We start from the raw sequence: 10,180 nt of genomic DNA on the forward strand, positions 1-10,180 counted from the left end.
CATTTGGCTCCCAAACTCTGGAATAGCCTTCCTGATAACGTTCGGGGTTCAGACACACTCTCTCTGTTTAAATCTAGATTAAAGACACATCTCTTTAGCCAAGCATTCACATAATGCATCTCATAATCTTGTACTGCATTGCAGTTATATCTGATCAAATGAACATTTTCATTCTTTTGCTTGGGTTGAACACTTCATGTTTGGTTGGAACAGCAACTACGCTAATTTAGCCTCTATCTGCTTCTCTGTTTCTGCTATGTGACTTGCATCCCGAGGCAACTAGGAATTACACAAACTTCAGTCTGGATCCAACCCTTACGAAAATCTGAGATAACTGAACACCTGAGAAGAGATGATGCCAACCCCCCAGAAGACCTCAGATGATGCTAACCCTGGAACAACATATAAAACTACCAAATTTTGCTTAATCGCAACGTTTAATCGCAATCGCAAAGTTTAATCGCAACATATAATGATTGCAGTTAATTGTGTTCACCGTCTGTTTGATTACGTGTAATTTGTAATTAACTGCATGATTTTTATTGTACATTTCTGCCATAGTCACCACTAATAACCTACCCCTAAATGTAATGTAGAAACATAATATTTTCTGTAAAGCTGCTTTTGAGCTGGATATTGGTATCGTGAAAAGCGCTATACAAATAAACTTGAATTGAATTGTTGTATTTTTTTAAATGAAAGGCTAGGCTAGACTTGGTGTGAACAGTTTTGGTACAAAGGAATATATATTAATATAAAAAAAAAAATGATATATAATTTTTTTAATAATCATATTTTTGTACCAAAACAGAAAATATGATTATATATATATATATATATATATAAAATTGTGCACTTTTATCACTTACACTGTTAAAACCTTTTTTTTTTAATTAATTTAACAAATATACAGTAAAACAGTAATATTGTGAAATATTATTACAATTGAAAATATTTGTCATGTTTATTTATTTCAAAATGTAATTTATGTAATTCCTGTGATGCAAAGCTGAATTTTTAACATCATTACTCCAGTCTTCAGTAAAACAGTAATCATTTTTTTTCCCTTTTTTGGGGTTGTTTTGACTTTTAATAGATCTGGGAAATGATAAACTGAGGAAAAATGCATTGCCAACATGTCCTCAAATAATTTTTTAGATTCTCTTTGTTAATCCATTTTTAATCTCCCTTGGGGAATATGGGTAATGGGACTCAGGTTTCTCAACAAGTGTTTCTCAGGTTTGTAGTGCACTGATATTAGACTCATGTCAATCCTAAAATTCAGAATAGATTTTGTGTATGTTTTTGTAATGTTTTGTATAATTTCAGTTTCAGGATGCTTTTTCATAATCATCATAATAAACAAAATATAAATAAATAAAGTGGGTCTAGAACACAAAAAACATTAAAGGGGACCTATTATGCAAAAATCACTTTTATAAGGTGTTTGAACACAGTTGTGTGGCCGCAGTGTGTGAAAACAACCAGCCTATAATGGTAAAAATCCACCCACTAATTTTTTTATAATCCCAATAAATCATAAACACAGTCTCTCAGAACAAGATTCTCCCTATGTACACGTCACCATAGGGAAAAAGTCCCGACCATTTGTGATGCTGTCTGCCCTATAAGCATAAACCCAACCTCCCTCCATCTGAGCCACTAAGGACACTGTGGTTAAGTATTATTTTCGAAGGAAATGACCCAGAAAAAAACGGTAAAGTCCTATATGATTGCACCAATCATTTTAAGCTGGACTGCCACACAAACAAGGGTCATTTCAACGCTGGATTTTCACAAAAGCTGATTCTGAAAGAGGGATCCATACTAATGCTTCGTGCGCGAATGCCAACTCCGTCATGACGTCAATATTTTGTTTTCCAAAGCCTTTCTGAGAGAGCTTCTTGGCACTTTGTAACGCTAATGTTGCTAAAGCTACTATTGTCTCTGCCTGTTTCCACTGATGCTGCCTTCACGTGCTTACAGAATGATCGTAAATAGGAATGTAGTATTTAAAAATTGCATATGAAAGTAGTGGTCGGCCGATATGGGTTTTCTGACAGACGACGCCGATATCTTGGAAAGCAGGGTGGCCGATGGCCGATATAATTTTATTTATTTTAATTTATATTTAAGAAATTTTAAATAATTTGAAAATGGATTAAAATAATTGTGTAAAATAAACATACTTATACTTTAGAAGACAAAGCATTTCTCACAAATAAATAAATATTTAATACAAATCTAATTAAAAAGGAAGTAAACATTAACACTGTAACCAACAGGGCACTCAGTATTCAGTTTGTGTGCATTGGGAATCTTTTTTTTTTTTTTCAAATAAAGCCAATGTAACACTCATTTTACATAGGCTACAGCACGCAACGAAAATGACATGAATATGACAGTGGGCAAATGCAAAAATGTGCAGCATAATTTGAAATCACTAGTTTAAAGTTTGTCGATCGTGCGTCTCCAGTCAAGCAGAACTCTCCTCCTGTCAGCATTCAATTTGCACGGACCGACCGTCACGCAGAGAACACGCAATCGTGCAGGATACAAATGCACACTTCACAAGATCTCAACTAGATTTGACTAAGTCTGCAAGGTTTGTGAAATTAAATGTTCATTAGTCATCCAAAGATTTGTTTAAATGATATAAATGCCATGGCGATATATCGGTCGACCACTATATGAAAGGGGGCTGGGAGCACCAGCTCATTTGCATTTAAAGGGACAAACACAAAAACAGCACGTTTTGGCTCATACCTTAAAAGTGGCAACTTTAACAAGCTTTAAAAAAATAATCCTGTGGGGTATTTTGAGCTAAAATGCCACATACACACTCTGGGGACATCAGAGACTTATTTTACATCTTGTAAAAAGGGGCATAATAGGCCACCTTTAAAGATCCCCTGGCACTCACCAGCACAACGGTAAGTTCAATGTGATGCTGCCCCGAATATGCTCTCCGAAGCCGATGTAGCCGATGGTGCCCAGGGTGATATAGAGGGTGGTGACGATGCCCATGCCGAGATACAGGACCGTGGTGAAGTTTCTGGGATTCTGCATCTTATTCTCAAGTGGTAGCACCTGATGAAGATTGAGTATGACACCTTTTTGAATTAAACTTTTTTCACTTGAATAATATTTCTGTGGTGACAAACATAATATCAGAGCAAAAGAAAAACTTACAACTCCAATTCCCTCAAAGGCGAAAATTGCTGTTCCAAAGAAGAGAGGATAGTCAACTCCTCTCCCCGCCAGCGGGAGGTTGATAGGGTATGGGATATTCTGACAAGGCAAAGCAAGAATAAAAAAAATGAATGTCTGACAGTCTGTGACACGGTGAACATTTCAAAACGGAAAAACAAAAAGTCTGAAACAATGAATATTTTACATTTTCTCTTTTTCCTGTTGCATTTATCAAAATACAGTAAAACGGTAAAATTGTGAAATATTACTATTGTTTAAAAGAGCTGTTTTCTATTTGAATGTTTTAAAATGTAATTTATTTCTGTGATGCAAAGCTGAATTTTCAGCATCATTACTCCAGTCTTCAGTGTCACATGATTCTTCAGAAATCATTCTAATATGCTGATTCGCTGCTCAAGAAGCATTTCTGATTATCAATGTTGAAAGCAACTGTGCTGCTTCATATTTCTGTGCAAACCATACTTTTTTTCAGGATTTACTGATGAATGGAGAGTTGAATAGAACAGCATTTATTTGAAATTGAAATATTTGTAAAATTATAAGTCTTCACTGTTCCTTTTTAACAAATTTAATGCATCCTTGATATATAAAAGGTTTAATTTCTTTCTTTCTTAAAAAAAAAGAAAGAAAGTTAGATAGACAGTCATTATCTTAAATATTTCTTATTAATTATACACCGTAAACAAAATGGTTATATTCCCTGATAAAATAATTATATAATAGAAATCCCATATTTACAAAGTCTCACATTTTTGGGACACACTGTATAAATCAGATTTTAAACAATTTTTGGAGCACAAATGTTATACAAATTGAAATCATGTCTTTAAGTTGCAGTATAAATGTACAGTGATTGTATGATGTTCAAGATGCATTTAGAGGATACATTTTATGTCCTTTGGCAGCTCTGCAAGCATTTTTGAAACCCTTGACTCTTTACAAAAAAACAACAAATCAATTTGCAATCTTTAGCCAGCTGTTTCCAACATGACAGATTTTCTTTCCTTCCTGAAAAAATGTGTTACCTTCTTGCTTGTTTCTCAGTAGCTGCAATGCTGATTACAGACGCAGGGGCTGATTCAAGGCATTTTAAGCTGTTCAATAAGAAATGCGCTCTAAAAAACAACCCTGAAACCTGTCATTGACACTTAACTCTTCATCCATAACATTTGAGACTCAATCAGCAGCCCGGGGAGAGGCCTTGGTCCTGAGGAATGCTTGGAGCAAAGTATCTATTGTTTCAAACCTAACAAACTTTTTCAAACATTCTGCTTGATAAGTGTATCTGGGCTATATATATGTCTACACTGGATGCGGCGCGACACGACAAATCCCCGACAGTAAACTGCTGCTGCGTTCTATTTATGACGTGCTGACACAAATTTCAAATGATTTTCAACGGTCGCTTAGTCTAGACAGACTTTAGCTGATGCGGCACGGCGTGACACGACACGACAACCCTGGTCGCGTCCGGTGTAGACACGGTGTAACGGTTGCCTGTTACATTACAGTACATAAAATTTCACTTACCACATAAACAGAGTAAGGAGAGATTAATGAGGACAATGGCGAATGATTTGCAGATCCTCAGTACCACTGACAAACATATAAAATGTGTGGCAAGTACTGCCGCTCCATAGTATAAACAGAGTACGTGCGATCGCAAATCTCGAAAGTGAAACTAAAAACGATCGTGCATTCAAAAGCACAATGCCAGGTTTAATAGCGGCTCCCTGATGCCGAAATATGTAGTATAATTACCCAATTATATAACTGCGAGGAAAAATATTGAAATATATATTTTCCTCCCATCTCATATTTATTCCCTTTAGGGGTTCCGCCTACACGTCATTTTCTTTCCGAACACGGTATTGGGATGCGGGGGGTATGGCGGGGGTCACAATGCCGGCTCAACATCATGATGTCTATCAGCCATAGGCGATGGACGATGGCATTGTCTATCGGCCCAACCCTAGTTTAAAATAAACAACACTTGGGTTTAATATTTTTGTTATTGTAATATTTTGTAATGTATTCATACATTATGTGGCGTAAGTGTTCAAATACTGTACTTTTTGGTCCACCCAGAATGTTGTACTGTGGACTAAGTATGTATCATATATGGTACTAATCACTATGAAAAATCATGCAATGCAATTCAGGCCATACACTGATGCACTTTCACCATATTAAGTGTGTGTTGTGTCTTTAGTGTGTCTTACCGTCAGACAGTAGTAGTATATGAGGACCAGGCTGACACACATGGAAATGTTTGCTACAAACGACAGAGGGACCAAGTACTTGAGGTTGCGGATAAACACCAACACAATGATAAAGGGCAGGAAGAAGAGCATGTAGAGGCGAGAGTCGTAGCTGGGGACAATCACTGCGGTTTCATTGTTGTGACAGTTCACAGTCGTCACGTTTGCAGTCTCAACCACCTACAATATGCAAGTCAATGGAAAGATTATTTTATGGCGGTAACAATGATCCTTTAACAATATGAATTTTACATTTGTTCTAAGTTCTAATTATAGAAAGGAAGAACATCTTTTTTTGGTTGATGCAAATTTGTCAGATTGTTTCATCAAGTGAACTGAAAAGCAATGCTGCCCTCTTGTGGTGAGGAAAGAAATTTGCTCACGGTATTTCTGTTGAATTTACATTTCAGAATTTTGGCAAAAGCTTTTATCCAAAAAGAACAATATATTATGCTTTTAAGGTTTATAAGTTCACTGTGAATTCACATGTTCTACCAGTTGGCCTTGATGAAAACTACTGCTTTCTCTGGTTTCTTATTTTTTAATAATATGACAATAAAGGACATTATGTGTGCATACTGTGCAATTCTGAATATTATTTTAATGTGGACAAAACCGTTATTCAAATCTGAAAAAATGTCTCTTCTTCTGTATTTAAAGCTTTCTCACCTGTTTGACATTGTCGCTGAGGAACACAAAGTAAACGCAGCAGAAGCCTAGCTGGGTTACGTTGAGGAACAGATTCACCACACGCCTGAAAGCCAAAAAAACGTAAACAAATCTATATGCTCAGGTACCAGTCAAAATAATTTTTGTAATCTAAATGTCACAAATCCAGCCATTTACACAAACTGCCCACTAAGCACACACACACTACTGCTCAAAGATTTAGGGTCAGCAAGATTTTCATTTTAAAGAAATTAATAGTTTTATTCATCAAGGATTAATCAAATTGATCAAAAGTGACATTAAAGACATTTTTATTTCAAAGATTTCTATTACAAATAAATGCTGTTCTTTTGAACTTTCTACTCATCAAAAATAACAGTTTCAACAAAAATATGCAGCAGCACAGCGGTTTTCAACATTAATAATAATAATATGTTTCTTGAGCAGCAAATCAGCATACAAGAATGATTTCTGAAGGATCATGTGACTATAGAGACTAATAATTTAGCTTTGAAATGGGAATAAATTACATTTTAAAATGAATTAAAATAAATAAAAAAAAAACGGTTATTTTGAATTAAATTCATTTTTTACAATACTCCAATTTCTATTGTATTTTTAATCAAATAAATGCAGCCTTGGTGACCATAAAACACTTCTTTCAAAAATCTCACCGCCCCCAAACTTTTGATTGGTAGTGTACATCTACTAGACAAGAAACCCCACCTAGAAAGCACTTAATTATTGCATACAAACATCTGATAAACATCTTAAAAATTGTGGTTTCATTAAATATATAATATCATCAAATGAACTTTTAACGTTTCACAGGGAACGTTTCATACCACAGATTATAATAACATCTATGTACAGTATGTGTGCTATCATGTGCAAGATGTGAAACAGTGAAGTGAGATCAGGTGCTGAGAAAGTCATGTGACAAATGGTTAAAGATTATGGTGAGAACAGCACAAACACAAGTCAACTTTAACACAGTGCTGAATTTAAAAACTGCCCTGTAAGCAGTGAAACACAGACGTTCAGTTACTGTACCTTCCCCACAAAGAGTGTCTGCTCAGCCACGACACGTTCTCCATGCCATACTCCACTGCATCTCCGTAGGAAAGAAAGGGCTTGCCCATCCTTAATACAGACAACATTTCATTTAGAAAAATAGAAAGAAATGTGTGCGATTTAACAGCCAACTGCATGACAGACACACAAGTATTTTCCCTACTTATTACTTCCTACTAAAAATGGTCCTGAAAAATCATAAATGTAATTATTAGACGACAGACAGACAGACAGACAGACAGACAGATAGACAGATAGCCAGATAGATAGATAGATAGATAGATAGAAATGACAAAAGAAAACTACACTCAAACCTTACAAAGCAGATGTCAAGTATCAAAACACTTGTCAAGAACATGAGGGGCAGTATTTCTAAAAATAATGTTTATTCGTACTTTGCACTTAGATGATGTGCACATTTCACAAGGAGGTTCATGCAATGTACAGCCACGATTCCCAAAGCCAGAAGACTTAAAGGCCCCACCTGCAGAATGAGAAGAGACGGAGAGTAACAAGCTATTGATAAATCATGTTTAATCAACTAGAACATTGGGGCAAAGGTGAATTTCAAATACAGCCCACCAGGAACAGTCTGAGGTTTAGTGCCTTAACATGGCACTCAACATGTTAACACAGTTGGTCATGGCTCTTCTACTGATTTCAACTGATCTCATTTAAAATGTAATTTATTCCTGTGAACAAAGCTGAATTTTCAGCATCATTACTCCACAGTCTTCAGTGTCACATGATCCCTTCAGAAATCATTCTAATATGCTGATTTGCTGCTCAAGAAACACTTATTATTATTATCAATGTTGAAAACAGCTGTGCTGCTTAATATTTTTGTGGAAATTGATTTTTAGGATCACTTGATAAACAGGAAGTTTAAAAGAATAGCATTTATTTGAAATGTAACATTTTTACAACATTATGAATGTCGTTACTGACAGGTTATTGCATTTCCAATTTGTGAGGAAGGGTTTTATAAAACTAGGAATTGTAACAATGGGGTGCAACTACATCTGTAACTGCACAAAGCAACTGACAAAAAGGTCAAAGCATAATATTCAAGTCTGGCAGTGAAGCAGAAAAGCATCCTTCAGGGACGTGTCCACACGTCTGGCATCTTTGATCCGGTGGAAACACTTGTCAGATTGTGTCTTGTTGTTCCTGTGTCCTCAGCTGATGCTGAGAGGTTTTAGAGGTCTTCAGAGGCTGAAAACACGACTCAGCAGTGCAATGACACAAGCACTCTTTAATGGTGCAGCTGTGTCATACATGCAGAGAGAAGTCAAAGAAAGAGGTCGCTTGCAAAGAAGACCACAAAAAAACTTCAGATGCTAGTGATTAAGTCTTTAAACATAACCATAACCTTTAGTTTCAAACTTAGTTTGTGCTATGGACATGAATGAGGCCTCAAATAAAGCAGACTGTTGAGAAAGGGTACACTATTACTCTTCCATTCGATCAAAGCCCTGATTTGATTTGGTGCATAATATGGAAAGAATAAAAATCTAAATGAACTTTTGTTCAAAAGTTTGGGGTCAGTAAGATATTTTTTAAGAAACGTATACATTATCCAGCAAGAAGGACACACTGATTTGATCTGAAGTTACAATAAAAACATTTATAATGTCACAAAATATTTCTATTTCAAATCAATGCTGTTCTTTTGAACTTTCTATCCATCAAAGAACCCCAGAAAAAAAGTAGCATGGTTTCCACAAAAATATGAAGCAGCATATTTTTCTTGAGCAGCAAATCAGCATATTAGAATGATTTCTGAAGGATCATGTGATACTGAAGAAGACTAGAGTAATGATGCTGAAAATTCAGCTTTGGTCACAGGAATAAAGTACATATTTATTCAGATATATTCAAAAAAAAAAAAGAAAAAAAAAAAAAGAGTAATTTTAAATAGTAATAATATTACACAATTTTACAGTTTTTATTGTATTTTTGATCAAATAAAAATGGAGCCTTGGTGAGCATGAAGGACTTGTTTATAAAAACATAGCCCTAAGCATTTGAATGGCAGGAAAAAAATCTTGGGAACAGAAAATGAAATATTACATTATTTAAGATGTAAAATAAATGTTATTAATTAATTGTCCTTTTTTTGTTTCTTTAAACTCTGCAACATGCCAACATTTTTATTTGCTCAACAATTTGACTTGCATTGTCTCTTCAAAAACCAAAAGGTGAGCTAGGTGTGAAAGTTTTTAAAAATCATAAGACTTGCGAGAAACGTGAGAGACATGAAAATGAAAGGCTGACATGATGTTGACATAAGTAGTAGATCATGTTCAGGTAAGTACATTCAGCTGCCACAATGACACAACAACAAGGGAAAGCTCAGAGAGAAGCGTGCGTGCAACTATACACATTTTACTACAATGATATACGATTTTATAAAAGGCAACCAGAACACAAGGTCAGAACAGTTCAAAATATAATATAATGAGCATTCATCTCCAAATTAAATTTTCTGTCCTACCACGAGTCCTGCATTCTTGACAGCCAGAGGCAAGCCGAGGAGTCCCGTACCAATATTTCCTTTAAGTAAATGAATTATAGTCTGAGAAAACCTAAACAAAAAACAAATGAACACAAAATTAAAACAAGTCTAAGAGCATGAAAGTTTTAATAGGTGAAGATGACAGTGCTCACGAGGATCCTGTTCTTCCTCCGATTCGTTCATATTCTGTCTGTCGTAGGGAAGCGGGTGAATGGATGGGCTCATCTTCAGCGGGGCTCTCATCTCTCCTAGAAAGGTCTGGGCCTTGAACCAACACACAAATATAGCTTTAAAGGTCACATATTTTACACATTTCTAGAGTTTTATTTTAGGTTTTGATGTCCTTACGAATATATATTTGCGGTATAGGAGCTCTGCTGAGAACAGGTCGATTTTGGCCTGTCTAATTAATATTCATGAGCCTCTCTTCTGATTGGCCTGTTGT

The 10,180-nt window shown here is 35.5% G+C and overlaps 1 protein-coding gene across 2 annotated transcripts in view; it reads right to left on the reverse strand.

The window, feature by feature from the left end:
* Window positions 1-10,180, reverse strand: part of LOC107664772 (proton-coupled amino acid transporter 1-like) — a 49,650-nt gene that overhangs the window by 35,665 nt on the left and 3,805 nt on the right. For both annotated transcript variants that reach the window (XM_016455428.1, XM_016455429.1), the window contains exons 3-10: window positions 9,888-9,999; window positions 9,715-9,805; window positions 7,613-7,701; window positions 7,197-7,286; window positions 6,144-6,228; window positions 5,436-5,654; window positions 3,193-3,291; window positions 2,924-3,090 (exon numbers count right to left, since the gene is read on the reverse strand). In XM_016455428.1, the coding sequence (XP_016310914.1) occupies window positions 2,924-3,090; window positions 3,193-3,291; window positions 5,436-5,654; window positions 6,144-6,228; window positions 7,197-7,286; window positions 7,613-7,701; window positions 9,715-9,805; window positions 9,888-9,999 (952 nt within the window). The remainder of the gene's footprint in view (window positions 1-2,923; window positions 3,091-3,192; window positions 3,292-5,435; window positions 5,655-6,143; window positions 6,229-7,196; window positions 7,287-7,612; window positions 7,702-9,714; window positions 9,806-9,887; window positions 10,000-10,180) is intronic.

Source organism: Sinocyclocheilus anshuiensis, unplaced genomic scaffold (genome assembly GCF_001515605.1).
Source record: "Sinocyclocheilus anshuiensis isolate Anshui unplaced genomic scaffold, SAMN03320099.WGS_v1.1 scaffold235, whole genome shotgun sequence".
NCBI classification, from domain to species: domain Eukaryota; kingdom Metazoa; phylum Chordata; class Actinopteri; order Cypriniformes; family Cyprinidae; genus Sinocyclocheilus; species Sinocyclocheilus anshuiensis.